Raw genomic sequence first — 23,582 nt, forward strand, 5'->3', positions numbered from 1 at the left:
GGCGTATCGTCTGGACAAGGGAAGGTAAAGCTTACTGTCAAAGTGGCAGGAATAACCGGAGAGGCAAGCCGCTTGTTGGTGGGCTGAAACGAGCTTGCTGGTACTCCTGCCACTGTATTCACGATCACATTGCCACTGACAGGCGCTGGAAAAAAAAAAATAACAAAGAGGGAAAATGAGACGTTAAAACAACAGAACACACACATCCGTTTGTCATGCCTGTTGTGATAAATAGGGGTTCGTACCAGTCTGAAGACTTGTTCCAACAGCTGCTGTCTTGATTGTTCCAGCCTGCTAATAAGGACAGAATAAAAAAAAAAGATGAACTGGTGAAAAAAAAAAAAAAAACTATTTACCTGAGAACACCAGAACTTGCAGAAATGCTGTGCCTGCTGTAAGAAGGACGGCAGTACAGGAGAATGCCATTGTTTGCCCTTCGATTCACACACTGGGGATGATGACGCTCTCGTATCTGTTCCTGTACTGTTCGGGTGAGTGATAGATCTGGCTGCAGGAGTCTAATTTCATCATTAAGAGGCTCTAATCCACACACACACACAGAAAAAAAAATCCTTCCAGGCATGAACTGTGTAACTGCAAGCCAACCAGAGCTAAATACACTGTATGGAAATAAATAAAAAAACATGACAGCTGCCAAGCAAGGCCTCACTTCCAGTTCCATGCTCTTACCAGTGAGGCTGTGTTGGTGACGGTGTTTCCGGCGGCCTGGACCACTGCCTGAGCCTGAGGGACAGCCTGGGGCTGGGCTGGCTGCTGCGTCTGTGGCTGTGGAGTAGGTGGTGGTGGAGGCTGTGGGCCAGCCTGTTGCTGAGCTAACTGCTGAGCCCTCTGCTGCTCTGCCAAAGCCTTGAAACAAAGCATGCAGAAAATGCCATGCATTAGCACAGGGGTTCCCAAACTGCAGGCCGGGGCGCGGTTAAGCTTTAAGAGTTACTTCTTTGAATAATTACATTTTATTTTTTTATATATAAATATTAGTATATGAATATTGATATATAACAAACCTTTTTCTCCTTTGCAATTCTCTCCGCGCGCTGTGATGCAACCTGGATAGGAGGCAGTGGCTTATCATAATTGATTCCGCTAGGGGAAACAACATACAAAAAGTGGGGTTGATTAGACGGTGATTTCATTTGATATCCAAGGTTATACAAATAATAAAAGTAAAATGATCTACCTCTCTGCTAACACTGAGGCATGCTTAGGATTCTTCTGGAAAGGATTCATACCCAGTCTGGGGTGAGAAAGTATACAACAATTATTATTGTTTTTATTAAAAGAGATGAATAATTATGTATATTCTACAGCAATTAAATAATACAAGAAAACACTTACAGCGGCTTAATAGGTGGACTTCGCTTGCTGGCGATAATCTTCATCAACTCAAAGCGACTGTTATACAGGTGAATGTGAGTAGCGCTGTCATCCTGGGCGTAGATCTGGCAGGTGCGAAGCGGACGGCTATTTTTGGACTAAAAAATAAAAAAAACACATTAAAAAACGCATAAAACAAGCATAATAGGACAATATAAAAGTATTTATTCCTCTCTGGTGTTTGTACTGCTTTTTTGGGAGTTCAATATAGTATTTATGTTATCACACGGAAGCATGCAGTATTGTATTAACATAGATGCTGAAACCTAATAAGGTCCAATATTAGCGTTTTGCAATTTCAATAGGATTGTAGCTTACCTTGTAAATGCTTTTGGTTTTCTTTTTTGGATTGGCTTCGTAGACCAACTGTAATAAAAAAAAAATTAAATAAAAACATTTAGAAAGCATTACTCTTTTCTTCATAAAACAAACACTGTGGACGGCACTTGAATCTGTGCTTTAGAACACAAAAGGGGATGTTATTTAGGTGGGCTGACACACAGAGCTTATATGATATTTTTTTGCCTATTACAAGTCTCAAAATGCTTGATAACGCTTCATAGCTTGCCCACAGCGTCTCTTGCTCTTTAGCTGTGCTGAAGCCTGCAGTTTTAGCTATAGAAAGGCTCTGAACGTTTCCCACCTTTCCTTCCTCCCTGGGGATGATGACGTTCTCGTATCTGCTCCGGCACTGTTTGGGGGAGCGATAGACCCGGCTGCAGGAGTTAACAACATCGCTGACCATGTCCCAGTTTGGTGTGTGCGCAGCTGAAACAATGGAGAGGTTCAAGGGCAGCTCGAGCAACTGCTTCACGGCCTGTGGGGAAAGTAAAAACAGACATTGTATTAATACAATGACACAAAGCAAAAACCTCCACAAACTCCACAACTGAACACAATGAAAAAACAACCTTGTAGCGCACTACAAGTTAATACGTTGGGTGAAGAGTATCTCCTATTGTTATAGGAGAGGTTATCTTGTGCAGTTTTGGAGAAAGGAATGCCAGAATACTAACTTATATTAAATCACAACAAATATTGTACTCAGAAAATCCTATTAAAAACATTTTTTTTTTTTTTAAATCTATAAAAACGGGATGACATCTATACACAACATAAGACGTACTGAAATTTGACAAATTCTTAACAAGATTTTTTGGTTGATTTAACACATGCATTTTTATGCAAATCTCATACCTGTAACAGGGCCCAGTCCTCACTGATCAGCCACTCAGGATTGTCCTGCCCAGCCTCAACAGCAGGTTTGACAAGCGAGGGTAGAGGTTTAGCGAAGGGAGCCTGCTGCTTGAGCGAAAAGTTCTTCTTCTGGTCTTTCCCCTCTCTGCGTGGCTTCAGGAAGCTGCCCTTGTCAAACAGCGAGCGCGGGGGGATGACTGTCTCTCCATGACGCTGCTTCTTCTTCCTACCTGCAGCTACCACAGAGACAGCAAATTACTGCGCTGCACTAGTGTGAGAGAGACAGCACTCTCCCAAAGCAGAGGAACAGTTTCTACGTCATTCTGACCTGGCAGGTGAAGCCCACCCATAAAGGTATACTATACCATTCTGCAAGAATGACATCTTATTATCTTTTGTACTATGAAGGCAGCTATCCATGTGTGCATTTGGACCAATTTGCTTATCTACTTTGTCTGTCCACACATATCCCTGTTTGCAGAACTAAACCCATACCGGATGGATCCATCTTAAGCCGCTTGTGTTCCTTCCTCACGTAAACAGGTGGCAGCTTCGATTCAGGCACGGGAGTGCTGTCATACATGAGACAGATCACAGAGTCGATGTAGACGTCATTGTCATCTTGAGGGGGTGTTGGTGGGGTCCACAGCTACACAGACAAAACACATTGTGTGCAACAATTACATAAAAAATATATATATTTAAATAGACTCAAAATGGTTTGCAAAATATACCTTTAAAAGAAAGAAAAATTATAAATCAAGTTACCGGCATTATTTCCGTCTGTCCGTCTGGACCATCATAGACATATTCCTAAAAAAAAAAAAAAATAATAATAATTGTTGACAAAACATTCTTTAAAAAAAAGTCAGGTGAAAAACTTCTAGACATTGTAAATTATTAGGGTACTATTACTCTTATTGTAAATAACTAAAAAATGACATATGCCTTCCTATCGATATGAGAAGTCGCTTCTCCTCAACTTAAAACATGCAGTGAAAATTTCTAAATATTTTTTAAATAAAGATTTTAAAAATCGATATTGGAGGTCTCAGACAGATCGCAAAAAGAAACACTATAGGTTGTGCATTCCATTATCAGATGAAATCACAGAACTGTTTTATGTGGAGAGATTAACTCTTTAAGTACCATGTTGTAGGCGTCTTCACGAGTATAAGTAAAGAGATCTTCTTCCTCCTCCAGCATCATTCTCTCCTCGTCTTTGGTCTTCAGTTTCTTCAGCTGCTGCACCTCCCACTCTTTCTTAGCAGCAACCATCTTCTCCTACAATTGGAACCATTAACCATCAGAGCAGGTAGTAAAGATTAGCAATTTCAACTTGAACTTGAGGCACCCTCATATTTATATCATAAATGATCCACTTGCATTCCCAGCTAAATAAATGTAACCAAATATTTTGTGTGGAAATTAAAAAAAAAAAGGTGTTGTCAGTTCTTCTTACCATAGCTTTCCTTTCTTCCTCTTCAGTGCTGGACATGTGAACAAACTCCAGGTAATGTAAAGCATATTTCTCAATTGGAGTAAGCTGTAGAAAGACACATATTAAAAAAATAAAATAATGCACAATTCAGATAACTACACTTTCAACTACATATAACGAGCTGGTTGACATACGCATCTAAGAAATGTCTGGCATACAACTACTGTCTTTAGGAACTAGTACATGCATAGCTAAATCGCTAGCATGTTAGTTTGGTTATGGTAGGTTTCACCTTACCTGCTCTACAACTGCGACCAGTTCCTCCAAGCGAGAAGGCTCGTCTTCATACTTCACATCTCCTTCCACACCCAAATCTTTTTCACTCGTTTCTGCAGCACTGTCGTCTTCAGATTTTATAGGAGCCCCCGAAGCCCCTTCCTCGCCAATGCTGTTTAATGCCTGTATGTATGGCCGTGCTATTCTGGGAGAGATGGTTTCTGCTGGAGATGGGTCCTGATGGAGCACCACAAACTCTTCCACTTTTTCTCCAGACCTAGACTCCACTTCAAACAGGTCCTGGATTGTTCGCTAACAAAAAAAAAATGTAATTGGCTTGTGAATTACTAGGATTAAATGACTAATTTCAATCTTTAAATGGTCTGCAACACTTGATTACAACATTTGAAATTGATTCCTAAGTCTGTTGGCTCACATACAAGGCTTAAAAGGGAATAGAAGCACAATAAAGATGATATGCAAGCGCTTTATTCTTTCCCCAGACAATGCCAGAACACTTCACTGCATTTGAAGCACCTGGAGTAAGGAAGGGGATTGATTGTATGCCAGCAGAAAGCATTGCACAAGAATGCAAAAAAACATTTTGAAACAGCAGGTTGACACTTCGGTACAGTTACATGGCTCTACCAATTCGCTTTTAAAATGGTTACATACCTGTGTTAAAAAGGCCAAGGTGTAGTCAGTCCCCTGGGCAGCCACCTCTCTGATCAGATCCTTAGTTCCATTCTTCAAAAGCTTCTCTTCAATAGAGTTACCACTTCCAAGCCTGTAGTGAGGTGGGACAACCATTAGGCTCAAATAAGTAGTTACTGATTTTCGACTTTGACATTTTAAAATCACCCTGTAGGCATCAGTTAGTTCCAAGTTGCTGGTGTTTTGATTACCTGTATATATGGATATCCTTGGACCTGCCGATCCTGTCACACCATTCTTGAGTCTTGGCATCCATGCTGGGGTTCAGGTCAGTGTCATAAAACACAACAGTGTCTGCATCCAGGACACTGCCCACCACAGAACCACACCGGTTTGAGAGAATGGTGCAAAATATCTGCTTGTTCCTGTTGAAGTTCCTCATCTGTTCCTAAGTTTAAAAAGTGTTTTTAGGATACAGATTTTTAAAAATTATATATTTTTTGCAACGTCAACACATACTCCATTTGATGAAACACAGACACTAAAAGCATTATTCACCCCCAAAAAATAAGTTAGAAGTAAAAGAAGCATTGTCTGCCACCAAACATGAAAAAAATCACAAAGCTCAGGCTATTGTAACATGATACAAATATAAGCAAAAACAATGCGTCTTAATCAACGTATGACCATAGCGAGACTTGACAGATTGGCAATTGCCTGGATTACCAACAGCAATTTCTGCTAATGATCCCTGCGTTGGGTCTTACAATCTAATTAATTCACGTCTGTTGGCTCACATATAGGCCCCAAAAGGAATACAAGTCCAGTCAGGGAGGGAGGAAAGCCTTTAAATCTATCCCTGTATAATGCCAGGGCACCACACTGTATCGGAGGCCCCTGGAGTTAGCAAAGGGAACACCTTTGGATTAGCTTTACCGAAAGCGAAGATGCATTACCTGCCGCTGCTCGGCTGGGGTTTTCTCGTTAATCCTCACGTAGGTAAGATGGTGATAGTCCAAGAACTTCTCTAGGATGTCCAGCATTTTCACCATCTGTGTGAAAATCAGCACCCGACGGCCTTCCGATCTCAGCTTGTGTAGCAGAACTGACAAAGCCTCCAGCTTCCCTGAAGGAAACAATTTAAAAATCACAAGTGACAGTGACACAAGGATGCATTGTTGTGCTCAAAACTTCAATCGAACACTGCTCCCAAAATTCAAGATTCACAGAAAACACTGTTATACAAGAATAGATCACAAAATTGTTGAAGTCATGTCAGCAGCAGTCCAATTATAGAGCAATCCGATAAGAGGCAATCATTTAGTATAATAATTACTTTGGCATATTGCTGGTTTTATCTTATAAGAGTTACAGAACAAATCAAGTGGACATTGGGTGTAAAACACAGACCGACCTGAGTCCATCTGTAACAGTCGGAGATCAGGAAACTCTATAAGGTGGTTTGCAGTAGGGCTCCTCAGCTGCTTTGTGTGCGGAGCCATTTCTTGGTGGAACTTGTGTCTGAACATCTTCAGTGCGAGACTGTACTGAGGGGGAGGATTTGCTGAGTACAGCTGTGGGGCAGGTGCTATAGCAGGCGGAACGACACAGACAAACCTGAACGGAAAGAGACATCATTAACTATTTCAGTACAGAAGTAAATTTAAAGATGGAGTCATCTTTCCAAGACCTCTGTACAGGTCTGCAGTGTTGAACGATTTAAAGACAAATGGCAGTACATCCAAGAGAACACGTCTTGCTCTGGTTTAGTTTATTCCCCCAAATTGTTTAGTCAGGTTTTACTTTTCAAGAAGCCTTTCTTATAAACAAAATGTAAAGAATATTAAAGTAAAATATTATGTAATTTTTTTTTTTTATGCAAATGGTAAAAACACAAAGTCCTAAAATTCGAGAACATGTGTTCCAGTGACGGTTTCAATGATAAATGTACGTACCGCTGTGCCATGTCCTGCAGGGCTTCTCGTCTCTGCTCTGAAGTGAATAAAGCTTCTTGTAGGTGAGAAACAGAAGCACTTGCTTGCTGGACACTCAGGCAGTTGGCCCTGCCAATCCACCTCCAAGAGTTATTGGACACAGTGGCAGGTTTGGGTACTGGGTCTTTGTCGAACACAGAGCAGACTTCCAGAAGGTCTGCCCCATAGAATACAGATCGAGAGCATCTCCTCTCGTTTGCAGAAAACACCCTGTCTAGCCGTTCCTTAACGAGCCGGTTCCTTGCTTCTGAGGCCTCCTACAAGACAGACGCAAACATTTTAAAAAAGCACTGCTCTCAATTAGTTCAAAACGTGTGGACAGACATCCTGAAGTCACAGAGAACAGCAGTACCTGGGTCGTAGTTCCTGTCGCAGCAACAGCTTTCACATTAGCAGTCTGGTCTCCCGCAGCTGTGCTTGGAACAGCAGTTCTCACAACGACGGCTGGGGCTTTAAAGGAAACGGGGATATGATTTAATAAAGTAATCTGCAACATGAGTTCATATCTGTTGGTTCCACAAGTCTAGCCAACCGGTGAGGTAGGCTTTTTATCTATCCCTAGACCATGCTGGGAAACTACACTGTACCTGAAAAGTACTGGAGTAAGGAAAAGGAATTTGTATGGGTGACTTCCAAAACTAGAAATGTTTTTTTTTTAATTGCGAGCAAAAATAGACATAGGGTATGGCAGTTCATATTGAATAGTTTGTTAACATGGATATATGAAAAAGATCTCTAAGTAAACAGTAAATCCCGTGAGGATCTCAATTGAGAAAAAAAAAAATCAGAGTGCAGCTGTGAACCAAATAAGATGCAACTCCAAAGTGTTCTGCCTCTAACTCGGAATCTTCATGCGACTCTACTCCGGAAACTTCAGCAAGGCAGTCATGCTAGTTATGTCATTAATGAATGCTATCTTGCGTTACTTACCCTTGCCTTGCACTGCTGTGGTAGTGGGAGCAGTGGCGGTCTGTGCTTGTTGGCTCGGCGCAGTCACAGCATTCTGCACAGGCTGGGTCTGAGATACCGTCTGCATTACAACAGAGCCCTGAGGTCTTAGGATCTGCTGGCCAGGTGCTGACACGATCTGCAGAATATTGCCTGCATGATATGCATGAAAAACAAACCAAAAAAGGTACTTAGATAAGAGTTTCAAAGCTACACATTTTATTTTAACTTCCCTCTAGCTAGATCCTGTGTTACTTCTATAATTCTATGTTCTATATTCAGATTAACCCTTATCTGAAATAAAGTTACACACAAAAATATTTAAGTCTGGTCCGCTGTGCTAAGTGGAGTTATCTTTCCAATGCTGCAATGATGTTCTGCTGTATTGAAGAGAGTTCTCTTTCATCTTCTTAAGATCACTAATGTTCTGCAGTGTTGAGTGAAACTGTTACAAAATTGAAGTATAAAGAAAAATGACAAAAATAAGTGTTACTACAAGTGTTAGAGCGAGCATTGGGTCCAGACCCATATGAGGGTGAAAAACAAACAGAAAACTGCACAGTAATACAGATGTACTCTGGAAAAGTAATAATATTTTTAAGTCTCAATAGTCACAATAATAATTTGGCCAAAAGAGAACAGCAAAAGGTTAAAGAAAATATGTTGTTTTGCTTGTACATTACCGAGTGTACCTTGTAGCTGCAAGGGCTGGCCGGCTGTAAGCTGCCGAAGCTGGCTGGAGGACAAGGTAAATTTGTTGCCCTGAAACTGCAAAGTAACGGGCATCTCGGGCTGGGTGATTCTACTTTGGCTGCCAGTAATAGAGGCGAGCTGAGCGATCTTCACAACCTCTCCACCTTCAACAAAGTGAAACGGCAAAAAGTAGAGTGTTAAAACATACTTTGCCTAAAAGCACAGAAATCACATTTAGTGGCTTTTGTTAGTAAACAGGTGAGACAGTGATTTTCATGCAAGATTTAAAAGAGAGTTATTAGGAGCGGCAATTTTTGTTTTCAAAAAACAATACTCCCCAGCAAACATGATGCTTAAATTATTTTGCCTTTTCAAAAGCGTACAGCAAAAATCTTAAATTAAAAGTAGAAAAAAAGGAAAGAAAATTTGAAACCTTAATACAAACAGCCTTTTCATATATGTACTATGCCATACATTAAGTTTGTTAATACTTATGAGTTATGTGCCAATTTACCACTCCATAAAAAGTATCAAGGTCCTACATCAAGCAGCATTATAGGAAATGAACTGCACATTTAGATTTGCAAACACATGACAAATCTGTTAATAATTAAGATGTTAGGAAACATTCAGCTTCTGTAAAGGCAGTGTCTGGTCCTTGGAGGAAAATGCCATCAGGGCAGGGCTTGGTCTGCTAGCCAGTGCACATTTAAAAGGGTTGCCACAGAACTGACCATCCCGTTTAAAGAATATAAGGCACAGCAGCTCTGGGTTCAGCGTTTCTCCTTGCAGCCGGGCCGCATGGTTGATTTTAAAGCAAGTGGATTAGTACCATAAGGGAGGAAAAAAAGGGATAAGACGTAATCTTGGTCTGAAGACAGTCCTGGCAGTGACTGAACAATAACACATGCAGATCAGACAGAGGAAGACAGAAACAGAGACACAGAGGCCAAGAGGGGATGCTGCTAAGGTGCCTTCCGTTTCAATTGCTAAACAATGGTGTCTGCTTTCACCGATTATAATAAATACTATTTGGTTTGGCATAAAGTTAACTAAGCTATATGAATACACTGATCAGAAACAAAAGAGATTCTACCATTAGCCTGCGCTGCACTCCCACTTATGGGATAATCACATTTGGTCCATGTGTGGTTGAGAATCACATGGGACAGCAGGCCTTAACAGTGAAGGGATTCTTTCAGAACCAGTTAAAAGGGAAAGGTTAAAACGTTCTGCCATATTATAGCACTAATCCAGTAAAACAACTGTCTTATTGAAACATGGGTAAGCATATAAAGAAAGGTAAAAAAAACATATATAAAAGTTAATCTAGCAGTGAACAGTTCTCATCCAGAACAATTATATAACCACCTTGATGCAAGTCAGACAATTTAGCAGCATCCGATACAGTCACCCCGTTTTTTAAACGTTTGTTTTGTGGCAGAAGTGGGAGGAAACGTGGAAGGGGAGGCCACTTACTAGGCAATCGTGCCTGGGCCTGGGAGGTAAGCACCAGCCTCTGAGGCAGCACGCTCTGCTGCATGGTATGGGCTGGGGCCTGTGGCGTGACCTGAGCCGGCCTAGAAACTGGCACAGGTGCAGTCTGGCCTAGCTGGGGCACAGCGCCACCTGCAGGGCTGCTCAGAGCCTTGCTCACTGTGCTAGTCGAGGAGGTAGTGCTGCCGCTGACAGAGGCTGCTGATGTAACCGTTTGCTGTCCTGGAGTGGGAGGAGTGCTGACTGATGATGCAGTGGTAGTAGTAGTAGTAGTGGTCTGGGTTGGCTGAAACGGCGTCCCTGCTGCTGCAAAGGACAAGGTTTGGGGTTTGCTTGCTGTTAGTGGTGTGCAGAGAAATCATCCACCGAGTAAGGTTCATTATGAGTTAAGCAGCTTCTTTTGGTAGCTTTTTTCTTTCACACCTTTGTTAATAGGCATCAGGAATATACTGTAGCCACATTTAAGAAGGATGGAAATAAAAATAAAAATAAAAAAACATGCTTGCATTTAAGTTTCAGCCATCTAGTTTTGCTTTTGATTTTAAAGTTGGACCCAAAATGTAAAAATCAGACAATATCATTCTAAAAAGGTAGCATCGACACAAACTGCTATGCAAACCAAATGTTATTTCTACTCCACCAGTAAATCCAATTAAACAATTTCCTTATTTTCAAAAAATGAAAGCACAAATTATGTTTGGGAATGGAAATTTAAAAATAAATAGTTACCCATATGAATTGGAACTATAATGTTTCGGCACACCACATCATCCGTTCCATGTGATTTTTTCTTTATGAAAACATACAAATGCTGCAAATTGTTTTTTTTTTTTGAGTGACTGAATGGTACAAATATTGGACATGGCCATCCAATATGGTCCCTGAAACCGAGTGTAACTAAACAGCTGTGCGTTCTTACCCTGTGTGGCTGGGACTGTGGTGACAGGAGATTTCCCCCGCACCTGACCCTGCTGGGACACCGTAGCCGCGGTGGTGGTGGTGGTGGGTGTGCGCTGAGGCGGAGAACCAGGAAATGCAACAGTCCTGCCCTCAGGCTTCTGACCGTACTGCACCGGCTCAAACAACCTGCCAAAACGGGTTACAATAAGAGATCAGAAAAGATATCTACAAACATGACATTATGTAGCTATGATAACTTTATGCTTAACCATTTAGTCACGAATAAAACATGCACTTTATTTCTTGAAATAGTTCAGGCTACTACTTAAATTTACAAGGATGGTACCATACCATGCTATTTTAGAAATCTTAACTGTGTTCATGGTTTTTATGATGGTGCTGACAGTATCGATTGCTTACAGATGGAAAGACATACCTGCTGGGCTTTAATTTTACTTGTTTGGGTCTGGCTGGAGGGACAGGGGCGGTGTAGATTTCCTCAATCAGCTTCCTGGTCACCTTCTGCTTTGGCAACACTTCCTCAGCTTCATACCTTGTCAGCTTGTTTTCGTTTCCGATCAGGTCAAATATGGACATGTCCACATTCTGAACGCAAAAACAAACACATGGCTTGTGAAATGAAACTGCAGCCTGGGTGAAATCAAGGGCACCATTCATTTATCATTAAGTCAAAGCAATGCTATAAATATCAGATAACACAAAAAAGATAACCACAGTCCAGTTACAAGGCTTTATATATCCATTATTTTTTTCCCTTCTTGATAATCATATATTTTTGACTGTAAGTGAACACATTCACACACCTTCCAAGGATCATATTGTATAGCTCCCAGTACTAAGGAGGGTGTTGTATACTGCAGTGCAGCTGACACATAGGCAGACCGTGTGGTTCTAGGATGAACCAAGTCTGGGTGATTGCAAATCCTCTGAAGTTGCATCAAAACGTGAAGAACGCTAACAAAGTGACCGGTCTTGAGGGCTTCTTGGGCTCTGGGGAAGGAGATAAAAGAAAATGACATTTACTTTTATAAAACTCTGACAAGGCTCTGCATAGCACAACACAATGACAAGCTGTGCTTTCCTCACCGGGTCTGAATCATAACATCTTCGTACAGTATCTTCTGTCTGCTTGAGAGGCGACACTTCAGGATGTGCTCGTATTTCTTTGGCAGCTGCTTCTCAACGTCTCTCTTCGAGCGCCTCAAAATGAAGGGCTGAATCACCTGCAGTAGTGTCACATTTAATATAAAAATAAATTCTAGGTTCAGACAATACACAGGTCCAGGGGTTAAATTGGCGCGTAGCGGTCCGGAATGGTGTTCCGCCTCTTCAGGATTCCGTTCCTGGTCTTCTGATTGAAAGTACGATTCCGTTCCTTTTACAAGGGCTACGACCGTTCCACCTCTTTTAAAATCCCAATTTAACCACGGCACAGGTCCTGTTCAATCACACAGTTTTTTCATACAGAGCAGAATGCTACATAGTTCTAGTAAAGATAAAACTGCAATGGTACCATCATAATTATCTTAATGGTTTTGAATGTGCAAAATTGAATATTTTTAATATATAATTCAGCAACCATGTATAACTCCTAGAGAAATCAATCAAAACTGTTACAATGTATTTAAAGTAATGTACAGCTCAAATGAACTGAGTAGATGCAAGTAAAGAATGATGCTCTCACAGATGAACCCAAAACATCTTGAAGCAAGTGGAGAAAAACAGAATGTCAAAGCCATCTGCTTGCATGCCCTTCAAAAGAGAGCAGCTTTGATCAGACTTCAAACATATTGGCTAATCCCAACAGACAACATACCCTGTGCAACCGGATAACAAGCTTGTGGCAGTACTCCTGGTTTTCGTCTGTCCCTGCCTTGACTGGGAAGTCTAGGTACTGTCTTGTAATTCCAGGCAAAAGGAAATGTATCATGGTCCACAGCTCCTTCAAGGTATTCTGTAGAGGGGTGTTGATCAACAGCAGCCTCTGCTGACTGAAGAACAATGCATCAAAGTTTAATTGGGTTGTTTTAATAAATTTTAAAAGTGGCCCCCACCCTTCCACACATTTTTAAATTTCAGTGCCATTGATTCTGTAACTTTAAATTCTAATTATTCACATTTTTTATTTATTCTACGATTTCTTTTTTTCTTGGTTGACTGGTATCTATCTTGTACACATATGTAACTTTAAAACCTTATGATGGATAATACTACATTGAGAAAAGGGAAGCTTTAAAAAAGAAAAAGTATGAACCTTTTTAAAGTAAGGATTGTTTCCCAGTGTTTTTCTGTCATGTTTTTGAGAAGCTGGATTTCATCCAGTACCAGGTACTTCCACCTCTTCCTGAGAAAGTCCTTGTGATCCTTCAGCAGCAGTTTAAAGGAAGTCAAACACACGTGGAAGCCGTTTGACTCGGACCACATCTAGAGAAAAAAAAAAAAACAACAACAGTAAGATTCAGGTTGTGATGAGAGGGATACTTTATGGTAAAATTGTTATACAAAAAAGCAAATATATTTGGACTACTAGATGAAGTTCCTATTTGATTTACCCTTCTTTTTAATCTTCGCTCTTTTTTGTTGCCTAGATACACCAGAATTTTCAAACTCGGGCACCAGCGTTTAATCTCCATCTCCCAGCTCAAAATTTTACACGTCCGCACCACAACCAGATGTGGACCCCAGTTCCCTAAAAGAAAAGTGGAAATCAAAAGTAAGCTTCAAATCCGCAAAATCCGATAAAGCAATCAAAACTCCATTCCCAAACATCTTGCTGTATATTAATTGTTGGTTGTGCACCATGCACAGACAGGCATTTAAACACGGGGATAATCATGCTTACCTTCTTTACAAGCCAAATGTGCCAGGAACGCTGCTGTTTGAACAGTCTTGCCCAAGCCGGTTTCATCTGCCAGGATACCATTCAGGTGTTTCTTATAGAGGCTCGCCAGCCAGTCCACACCAATCTGCTGGTATTCCCGGAGGCTGCCATGCAGGAGAAACGGTGCCGCATTCCGAAACTGTAAGACAAAATAAGCGTTACAAAATGTAACATCCTACGCAATTTGTTTGCTTTGGGTTCCGTCTCAATATCGTGCAAATAAATCAAAGCAAGTACAGTACAAGTTGCAGTGTTTAAGTTTCTATGCATTAAGTCTTCCGGACACAATAGAAAACAAAACATACCACAGCGGTGGCCCTCGCGCTTCCCTTGGGCAGGAGAAGTTCTGCAGCAGCAGCCACTTCAGCAATGTCTTTCCTAGGTTTCTGCCCGTCAGTCAGAGGAGCTTTTGAGCTTTCTGGGCCTCCGTGCTCCTCAATGCTGAGCAGTGAGTCTATGAGGATCTCTTCATTGTAGCTCTCAAGCGGAGACTCTTCCACTTCTAGAGGGGAAACATGTCTTAAATTGAAGAGCTTTTCGACAACGCATAACAACATACATGTAGGACCTATCCATTTGAGAAGACCATAGATAATTATATGATAATTCTAAATTCAAAGATGAGGTGAAACACTGGGTTGTTTAACAAGCTACTGGATCATCAGTTTAGCTCAGTAGTGAAAAGAGTTCTCAAATATAAAAAACAATTCTTCACATTCTCAAAAAACTGCCTGTCTTTGTTCAGATGACTATTACTGGAGCACTTTACAGGAGGAAATACATACCTTCATCTCTGTCTTCATCTTCACTGTGAGAACTAGGGTGAGGCCACTCAAAGTTTTCTGCATAGGCACCAGCATACTGTTCCACCAAGATGTCCAAAGACATCTTGGCTGAAAAGTGAAAAATCATACAGTTAAAATTAAAAATAATTTCTATACCAGTCAATCAAAAATCCTTTTCACCAGACAATAGCCTTAATGAGTTAATCATCAGCAATCCTAAGAATGTGGCGATACAAGGCCTGACACTCTGCCTCCAAGCAGCTACATGTACTGAAACATTCAAATTGAATACACACGTGTAAATCTTGGTCAAAAGAGTCTGGGTAAGAGTAACCCAAAGGTTTAGTAAAGCTTCTTGGCTGTTATATGCAGAATCACCACAAACACAGAAGGGTTTTTAGCAATTTCCAGTCCTATTAATGTATTTAGATGAGCTCCCTTTATGGATTGTCTTCGTTCCAGCTGCTAATGAACTCCTGATCTTCTTTTGGACAGAATGTTCAATGGAAGACTTTTTACGAAAAACCTACCTTCTTTATCCAGCTCTGCCAACTCGTTCTTATGATCTGCAGCTCCTTCAACAGCTTCCTGCTCTTCTAAAGTGCTCTCCTCATCCTCAACTAAAATATAAATACACAGAATGACTAATACAGGAGTGCAAAATGCTACAGAATGCTCCCGACGAATCGGACTTCAATGACTAGTTACCTTCAGAGTTGCAATCACCGTACTGCAACACCTGCAGTGCAATAGGGCGTCAAATTTCCAACCTTGGCAAATATATGGACTTGGGAATTTCATTAGGTAAAGTACAAATCTGTTTTTATATTGAGGACAAACTTTATGAAATTGATTCCTCTGTTTATTGTCCAGGAATTTTATTAGGACTCCAACTGTCTAGCTATTTGATCCATTCCGGATTTATCAGCCATAGTGCACAGGCTACATACTCAAGTGTTTTAGCTAACAATAAAATTTGACATTCAAACAGCTGTGCAATGCAGAAATGGGTAGCATTATACAGGTAGTTCATTAACATTAAACTAAATTACCTTCTTGAACTGTTGATGTGCTTGCTTTTCGCTTTCTTCCAGCAGGGGATAACTCTAAGCTGCTCTCTTTTTCTGATTTAACTCCAGTTTCCTGAATAGGTTTGGCATCTTTTCCTGAAACAATCAACAATTTAAAAGAACCTTTTAGATACTGTAAACTAATATATATCTACTGTCTCTATGAGCAATTTTGAGCAAACTCAACAAGTTTCCATACATTTTAGCAATGAAGGAAAAACTATTGTTTGGTGTAGAACAGCACAACTAGTGAATATTTAAGTCTGCTGAGTTTGAGAATTTGTAAAGGTTTATGTATGGCTTGGAATCCAGTATTAACCCTTCACACACACCTTCTTTTGGTGCTCTGCGTAGGCTTAATGCTTTTCTTCTTTTCTCGTGGACCTCAATCTGTAGTTTGACTTCAACAACCTTAAAAAAAAAAAAAAAAAAAAAAATTAAACAAAATTTAACAAAATAAAAAAATAAAACACACTTGATAATAGACCACAGCGTTTTCCTTTCCTCATCATTTCTTAAGTCCCAAAAGTTTACCTGTTCAATATTAGCCCAGAAATACTCCACTTCTTTTGCAATGGTGCATGCAATACGTCTGTGTCTGGCTTCCTCCTCTATCTTCTCCCTTTCTTCTATCTGTCTTTGTTCATCATGGTAACGCGCACAGGTCCTCACAAGCTAAAAGAGATTAATGTAAATGTAGTTGTAAATGAGCAGATAACTATAAATGAAAATGCAAATATTAAATACTACAATTCCGCTCAGCATGCTGTAGCAGAAATGTATTTCTAGCAATGTTGCCAGGACATCCTTATTGATTTTATTGATGGTCTACCTTCTTAGCAGCAGCCACCTTCCACCTCCTCTCCTGGGAAAAGTCGGCTGCCATCCACTGCATCTCCTCCAGAAGGTAATCCCAGTGAGACTTGGGCCGCAGGGCATCCTGCAGTTTGGGCAGTCTGCTCATTGACCACAGGCCCTCTTTGCGCAGTTCAGCTATCCTCTGGTGGACCTGGTTTTCCTGCGATACAGAAAGATTGCAAATGTACACAAGAAGTGTTTTTAGTAGAGATGCAAATACTACTACAAAGTTTATCTGAATAATAAAATAGCACATAATGGAAATAAAGCAAGTTCAACATTTTCATTGTTTATGGCATCATAAAAACACTGGATTAGTTTGCTTTCTTCTCTTAGACTCCCTTTGCATAGCAATTTGATACATTCCTGTCTTTACTATGAGTTACCCGTTCACTGTGGCTAATCAAGCTCGTAGTAAAACCTGAAATGGGTGAAGCTGCTAGGCAGTAGGAGTCTTATTTCCATTCCTGTACTTCATCAATACAAGCTTGCTTACCAGTTTAGCTTGCTCTGCTTGCTTGTCTTGAGAACCGTCTTGTGCACCCCCCTGCACCAGGCTAGACATTTTCGGTATTGATGAAACAGTCAGTTTGGACTGAGAGATTGGAGAGAGAGGTTTGCTGGATCCTGGGGAGGTTCTGTGTGTCAGTGTTGAGTAGGTGGTAGAAGGCGACACTGTACCTGCAAGGGGTGCTGGTGAAAGTGAAGAAGTAGGTATAGAATTGACCACCAGCCTCTGACAGGCCGGGGAAGAATCAGCACCAGGTCGCACCAGAGCTACAGTCTGAGAAAAAAAAAAAAAGTTTAGATCAGATCACCTTTTCAAAATATTACGTATTTAAAATGTCTAATATTTAGAATGCATTCTGCATATGCATTTGAAATATTCTAGTACAGGGCTACATTTAAGAAGATAAATAGTTAAAGTACATGTTCCAAAGATATACAGAAATAGCTATGGTTTTATATAAATACATATGTTTGATCTTATTACCGCTTGCACTTGCTGTAGCTGGGCCTGAGACTGTGGAAGCTGTTGTGCCGTCTGCATATGGACATGAAGTCCTGGCTGCATTTGTTGCTGGAGCTGAGCCTGGAGCTGCGTCTGAGGGGTGTTAGCGATGGACGCTGGTCCCAGCTGCTGTTTAACCTGGACCTGGAGCGGAGTCTGGGGCTGAGCCTGGGCTTCCACCAGCTGCTGCTGTGTTAACTGTAGCCCGGGAGGGAGTGCGTTCAGAGGCATGCTGGTCGGCTGCAGTCTGCTTGGCAACTGGGGCGGAGGGGTGTGGAGGCTGGCAGCATTCTGGACCGGAGGCCCTTTAGATGGATCATACTGCTGCTGGCTCTGCTTCTGACCTGCCATTTGAATGGTTTGAGGAGTTGGGGGCATCCCTCCTGTAACAAACAAATAACAGAAAAAAAGGGAAAATAAAACATGTAGAATATTTTCCTTCAGCAGCTTCACCACGGAGAAGGGTATAAGCTGACACACTAAAAACAGGCAGACACAGAAAGACTGCAGTCTTCCGTGATTCTTCAGCACTATCGCAGCAGCGTCCTTCTATAAATCAGGGCTAAGAGTTTCAAAAGCACTTTACAAGGGACTGGTACCACGCCTTCCTGAATGCTTTTGTTGGTTAAAATTGATGTTCAAGAAGAGCTGTGTTTTCTACGAACAGTTCCATACTCATTACTGTAATAAGGACTTTATGAAAGCTCTACTGCCTTCTATGCACTGGCATAAAACATCTCATCTCTACTTCACTACTGCTTGCTCTTCCTCCTCTGACCTCTCTATCTCATTCTCCCTTGACTATCACTCTTTCTCCATCTCATTCTGCTAAAAACCTAGGTGTTACTCTCGACTCTTCCCTCTCCTACTCTCAACACATCTCCTGTCTGTCATGCACTTGCCACTTCTTTCTTAGCAACATTTATCAAATCTGTCTTTCTCACTACTTATTCCACTCAACTCCTGGTCCAAGCTCTTGTACTCTCCAGATTGGACTACTGTAACTCTCTCTTGCTGATCTCCCTGCTTCAGCTATCCGCCCCCTTCAGCACATTCAAAATTCTGCTGCTCATCTTGTTTTCTCCCAACCCCTCTGCTTTGCACTCTCCACTGGCTACCTGTCTCTGCTCGCATTCAAGACCTTTGTTCTTGCCTACCGCTCTCTTCACCACACTGCTCTCTCCTGCCTGCAATCCCTTGTGACTCCCTACACCCCCTCTCCAGTCCTCCTCTACTGGCTGACTGGTCATGCCTTCCCTCCACTCTCCATCCTCCCGTGCCCACTCCTTCTCTTCCCTAGCCCCGCTGTGGTGGAACCAGCTACCGGAGAACTTCAATACTGCTCCGTCTCTCACTGCCTTCCACTGCCTCCTCAAGACCCACCTGTTTAGAATGCACTTGCAGATCTCTTGATCTAAACCTCCCTACTGTATACTGGACTTGCCTGACCTAAGCACCATGTTACTGGATGCACTCTTATGTTAGTTGTTACTTCTTATATAATATTTTCTTCTAGTAGTATTTGCACTTACTGTAAACTACACTGTATTTAAATATTGTTTTTGCACTGTAATCTTGTATTGCCCTGTAACACCTGCAAGTTGCCTTGGATAAAGGCATCTACCAAATAAACTAATAATAATAATAAATAAATAAATAAATTACGCTTTGTTTTTCTATTCAATTTGAAATGCCCAATTTAGATGTTGCCTCATCGCTGCAACCCACTTACCGATCAGGTCTGAAGATCAATGGGCGACCTCCATTTCCGCTGTGAAGCCAATCAAGTCTAAGTAGGGGGTCACTGAAGCGCAATGAGGCAAACTAACCCACAGCTGACTTTCCTCCCTAACCCAGCGTATAGGCCAATGTGCTCTAGTGGGACCACCCTCACACGACTTACCTTGCACTCCAGTGCTTTTACCATGAGAGCCACTGGGGCACTGTCAAGCATTTTTGAAAAGCTCATTTAACATTTTAACTGTAGATTTTAAAAACTAGTTTTGTATGACTTGATCCTTCCTGTTAAAAATACATTTAATTAACAAAAAACAAACCAAAAAAAAAAAATGTTAGAATTACATTGTTAGAATTAACAAATAAAAAATCATGCATAAACAAATAAAAAGTTGAATCTGTTGAACACAACTGAAAATAAACTAAATGACATGATTAGAACATTCAGCACTGTTACATCATCACATTTGCAGCATGCAGTTGCAGTCTCATTCCTGCTGGAAAATTGCATTTAAATCCTTTAGTTTGTTTTGCACAAAAATACAGTTTGCAAAGCAGATGATACCAGCATAGCAGACACCCTTTTTTCAGGTTGCATTGAAGCTGCGCATTTGTGCAGAGCCGCATACATATAAAAGCTTCCGAGGGAGAAACCTGCTAGATCCCTATACTTCCGCGCTAGTGTTCCGAACTTGAACCGATAGCCTTTTCTGAACAATAAGGCAACTTCCCAAGAATAACCTCACCAACTCGCTACAAAATAACAAGATTCTAAAAACGAATGCTATACAACAAACAATGGGGTAACCAAAAGAGTGATGGCAGAACACAACACCAAATGACAAGAGAAACCCGTTGAGAATCTCTCTGCGCAATGAATGGAAAACCTGCTACGCGACCCTGGCTGAAATCATCCCTGGTCATGCACAACCCTGCTGATCACAAAACAAATTAAACGACTTAAAAACAACTCAAAATGGTGGCCCTTCCCAATGAGAGTTCAGCAAAAAATAAACAAATTGATGGTATCTCTTAAAACAGGATGCTATAGCTGCCCCCCCCCCCCCAACTTCTGCTCCCTTTCCGAAAACACTCACACTGCTCATGCATTCTACTAATCTACCTCTTGCTAATTTTCAGATGCCCGTGATGCTGCATGGGATATGCATTACCCAAAAGTGGTATTGCGGCATACTTAAAAGTGGCCGTTCCAATTGATTCAGGGTTGAAATACTTCCAGCAGCATACACAGAACTGCCTTGTAGTAGCTCTCCTACCTTGCACTGTTGGCATAAGCTGTTGAAGAGGAACCCCAGGTGATCCTAAAGGTGCTATACCAGGATGCTGGAAAACCATCCCATGGCGACCAACTTCAATCCGGGGCCTCCTAGCCTGATCTGGGATTTAAAACACACAATACCCTGATAACGCAAACACTTGGCAAAAAGCAATGACCTTCTGCAAACCAGTCACTCCCTTCACGGATTTACTTCTACAAGCGCTAGAAGAAGATGCCGACTTTCTAAAAGCAGAAGCAGTTTAGGAAAAAACACGTGGAATTAAAAACCCTAGTCCTACCTGCTTGTGCTAAAGCCTGTTGTCTTTTAAAGGCTTCAATCTCCATGGAATTTGCAGTACCAGCCACTGGCGTACCCTGATGAGTCTGCTGCAGGATTTAAAAGACAGAGTAATTACACTGCTCTAAATAAACGAGGAACTTGATGAGACGGTCCTTTTCTCAGGACGTTTTGTCAACAACCAAATTTTTGTCAATTAATAAAAGCACGTTTACATTATAGGAGGCAGTGTGGTCCAGTGGTTAAAGAAACTGCCTTGTAACCAGGAGGTCCCCGGTTCAAATCCCACCTCAGCCACTGACTCATTGTGTGACCCTGAGCAAGTCACTTAACCCCCTTGTGCTCTGTCTTTCGGGTGAGACGTAATTGTAAGTGACTCTGCAGCTGATGCATAGTTCACACACCCTAGTCTCTGTAAGTCGCCTTGGATAAAGGCGTCTGCTAAATAAACAAATAACACAGGAAGACAGCAGCCATTTGTCTCATTATCAAATATATAAATGAGGGGAAAATAATCCAAATATTGTATGAATCAATGCTGTTTTTCTAACAGGCCTTTGCTCCGTCGCAGCTGTGCTCCAGTTTCCAACAGCCTTACCTGAAACTGTTGCTGTGGTGAGGAAAAGGCAGCAGATACATTAGGAGGAAGCTGTGTTGCTATAGCAACAGGAGTACCGGCCTGACCATCTTTTCCTGTCACCATTTTTACCTGTAGAAAGTTTAGAGAAAAAGCTCTGAAACACTTTAAACGTTTAACCGAAGAAGACTCGAAAGGTGGTTTTGCAGCAATATATCTGAACAGCAGGTAAATTACATGCAATCGTCTTCCCACCTCATCATTAATGACTTCCGACTGCTCCTCTTCCTCATCATCCTCCAGGTCCAGGTCGTTCTGCCGCAGGTACATGAAGAGCGGCCCGCAAGGCTTCTTCTTGAAAGCCAAGAAGTCCATCATGTTCCCTTGCAGGTGCTGCAGAAAGAACAGCTCGATCAGATGCTCCTTGAAGCTGTCTTTCAGGCTCTCTGTGGCTTTTCTGTGCTGCTCTAGGCACTGCTTCCTCAGCTGGGCAATCTCAGGAGTGGCAGGCGGGATCTCCAGCTTCTTGGGCTGCTTCTTGACCGAGGCTGAGGCGCTGGTAGGGGTGAGCGGGGGGTTTGACAGTCCCTGCGGTGCGTTGGCACGGGACGGGCTGGAGGGAGGCAGAGGGGAGGCCATGCCAAAAGGCGCAGCCGATCCACCGACCCCACTTAGCATCCCCGGGGGAGTCCTATCAAAACCCATGGCCCTGCCGAGCTGCTGCCCATGAAGCACCTGCTGCTGCTGCTGCTGCTGAATCAGCTGGCCCTGGATAATGCTGCTGATCTGAGGTGGCAAGCTGGAAGTTGTGATCTGACCCGGGCTTCCCAGTGTCTGTATGCAGGCCCCGCTTGCTGCTGGACTCTGAGGCCCCAGGTGGTGAATGGTCCCGCCGGTCTGGGAGTGGGGTTGAGACAGCCTGCGTTCCCGCACAGACCCTGGGGTGCCAGGAGAAGACAGCTGCACCTGTCCGGCCGAACCCGATGCCAGCTGAGCCAGTCCTGACCCATCCTGGTACACAAAGTGGCCGCTGCTTGATGGACTACTGAGGCTTATTTGCCTGACAAGCATGCTGGCATCCACAAATCCTCGAGTCGGGCTTTGACCACACATACTTAACCCAGTCGCAGGAGCGCCAGCCCTTTGCACCCCCTGCAAAGCCTGAACTGGGCTGTGCTGGGTGGGGCTCTGCGGCTGAACTTGCTGTGGTAAGGGCGACGTGACTTGGATGTAAGAAGGAGAGCTGTGCTCAAACCTCCATTGCTGGGCGCTGTGCTGGAACCCGGGGGATGCCGGGTTCTGGAGTGGCAGAGGGGTGAGGGTTATCTGCTGGTTCCCCCCTACCATCTGCCCTACATTCTGCAGAGTGATGTTGACGTTCTGCCCCGGGACCGGACTCCGGCTCATGATGATCTGGTAGTTGGGGGACTGAGGGGCAGAGGGGCTGGCGGATGGAGCAAAAGAGGTCACCGGTGATTGAGGAAGGTTTGTGGGCTGCTGTTGCTGCTCTTCTGCCTCAGTACCTGTGAAAGACTTGGATCTCTGAAGCTGGCGCTGCACATTCTGGGCCCCACTTCCATGGTGCATTTTGTACTGTACGGCTACCTAGGGGGGAAAAACAGGGGATACGATAAATGTTAAAAAAGATTCTGCCAGATTTGCACCTTAATGATGCATGACCATTTTTTAAAGGAAAGCAAGAGTTGCAAAATCTCCTTTTGTACAAAGTAATAATAATTATAATACAATAAAATTTGGTATCTGCTAGTTGCAATTAAACATATATTGTACTCAATACATTTGTGTTTTTGCATTTTTACTAAACAAATAAAATACTGTAGCAATCTGTACTAAGTGCCATGTTTTGTATGTCTGGTTATGTCTAAATGTTACAAGTTTTCACGGGGTTTTGTGTATAAAGGGGCAGCTTGCAAGCTGCTGTGGGCTGTGTTGTTTTGTGCTGACCCTTGCTGAATAAAGTCAGCTGTTTGGTGAACGAGATCTTGCTGCTGTCATCTGGCTCCTTACTTTCAAAATACTGTAAGACAAAATAAGCGCATACCAATCCA

General features: G+C 42.2%; 1 protein-coding gene and 2 non-coding genes across 17 annotated transcripts in view; all 3 read right to left on the minus strand.

Moving 5' to 3' along the window:
• The window catches only part of LOC117426488 (E1A-binding protein p400-like), a 30,272-nt gene that overhangs the window by 5,709 nt on the left and 981 nt on the right, over positions 1-23,582 (minus strand). For 2 of the 15 annotated variants that reach the window (XM_059033105.1, XM_059033101.1), the window contains exons 2-45: positions 21,769-23,118; positions 21,535-21,645; positions 20,938-21,025; positions 20,637-20,756; positions 17,605-18,005; positions 17,107-17,394; positions 16,585-16,770; positions 16,287-16,427; positions 16,085-16,163; positions 15,735-15,848; positions 15,213-15,302; positions 14,683-14,790; positions 14,203-14,399; positions 13,859-14,036; positions 13,569-13,705; positions 13,271-13,440; positions 12,833-13,007; positions 12,103-12,239; positions 11,820-12,006; positions 11,432-11,601; positions 11,015-11,181; positions 10,078-10,401; positions 8,589-8,762; positions 7,888-8,058; positions 7,310-7,407; positions 6,919-7,214; positions 6,378-6,580; positions 5,920-6,089; positions 5,215-5,411; positions 4,985-5,096; positions 4,331-4,621; positions 4,055-4,138; positions 3,742-3,876; positions 3,361-3,405; positions 3,088-3,241; positions 2,593-2,828; positions 2,039-2,212; positions 1,714-1,761; positions 1,357-1,493; positions 1,199-1,255; positions 1,026-1,104; positions 691-867; positions 246-294; positions 36-145 (exon numbers count right to left, since the gene is read on the minus strand). In XM_059033105.1, coding sequence (XP_058889088.1) covers positions 36-145; positions 246-294; positions 691-867; positions 1,026-1,104; positions 1,199-1,255; positions 1,357-1,493; positions 1,714-1,761; positions 2,039-2,212; positions 2,593-2,828; positions 3,088-3,241; positions 3,361-3,405; positions 3,742-3,876; positions 4,055-4,138; positions 4,331-4,621; positions 4,985-5,096; positions 5,215-5,411; positions 5,920-6,089; positions 6,378-6,580; positions 6,919-7,214; positions 7,310-7,407; positions 7,888-8,058; positions 8,589-8,762; positions 10,078-10,401; positions 11,015-11,181; positions 11,432-11,601; positions 11,820-12,006; positions 12,103-12,239; positions 12,833-13,007; positions 13,271-13,440; positions 13,569-13,705; positions 13,859-14,036; positions 14,203-14,399; positions 14,683-14,790; positions 15,213-15,302; positions 15,735-15,848; positions 16,085-16,163; positions 16,287-16,427; positions 16,585-16,770; positions 17,107-17,394; positions 17,605-18,005; positions 20,637-20,756; positions 20,938-21,025; positions 21,535-21,645; positions 21,769-23,100 — 8,097 coding nt within the window. In that variant the 5' untranslated portion in view covers positions 23,101-23,118. The remainder of the gene's footprint in view (positions 1-35; positions 146-245; positions 295-690; positions 868-1,025; positions 1,105-1,198; positions 1,256-1,356; positions 1,494-1,713; positions 1,762-2,038; positions 2,213-2,592; positions 2,829-3,087; positions 3,242-3,360; positions 3,406-3,741; positions 3,877-4,054; positions 4,139-4,330; positions 4,622-4,984; positions 5,097-5,214; positions 5,412-5,919; positions 6,090-6,377; positions 6,581-6,918; positions 7,215-7,309; positions 7,408-7,887; positions 8,059-8,588; positions 8,763-10,077; positions 10,402-11,014; positions 11,182-11,431; positions 11,602-11,819; positions 12,007-12,102; positions 12,240-12,832; positions 13,008-13,270; positions 13,441-13,568; positions 13,706-13,858; positions 14,037-14,202; positions 14,400-14,682; positions 14,791-15,212; positions 15,303-15,734; positions 15,849-16,084; positions 16,164-16,286; positions 16,428-16,584; positions 16,771-17,106; positions 17,395-17,604; positions 18,006-20,636; positions 20,757-20,937; positions 21,026-21,534; positions 21,646-21,768; positions 23,119-23,582) is intronic. The other 13 variants (XM_059033115.1, XM_059033114.1, XM_059033103.1 and 10 more) reach the window with 13 other exon arrangements.
• On the minus strand, positions 4,733-4,866 carry LOC117428603 (small nucleolar RNA SNORA49). The gene has a single exon (XR_004548353.2). It is a non-coding gene; the product is annotated as a small nucleolar RNA SNORA49 (small nucleolar RNA).
• LOC117428602 (small nucleolar RNA SNORA49) lies at positions 5,748-5,880 on the minus strand. The gene has a single exon (XR_004548352.3). It is a non-coding gene; the product is annotated as a small nucleolar RNA SNORA49 (small nucleolar RNA).

This window comes from Acipenser ruthenus, chromosome 11, assembly GCF_902713425.1.
Source record: "Acipenser ruthenus chromosome 11, fAciRut3.2 maternal haplotype, whole genome shotgun sequence".
NCBI classification, from domain to species: domain Eukaryota; kingdom Metazoa; phylum Chordata; class Actinopteri; order Acipenseriformes; family Acipenseridae; genus Acipenser; species Acipenser ruthenus.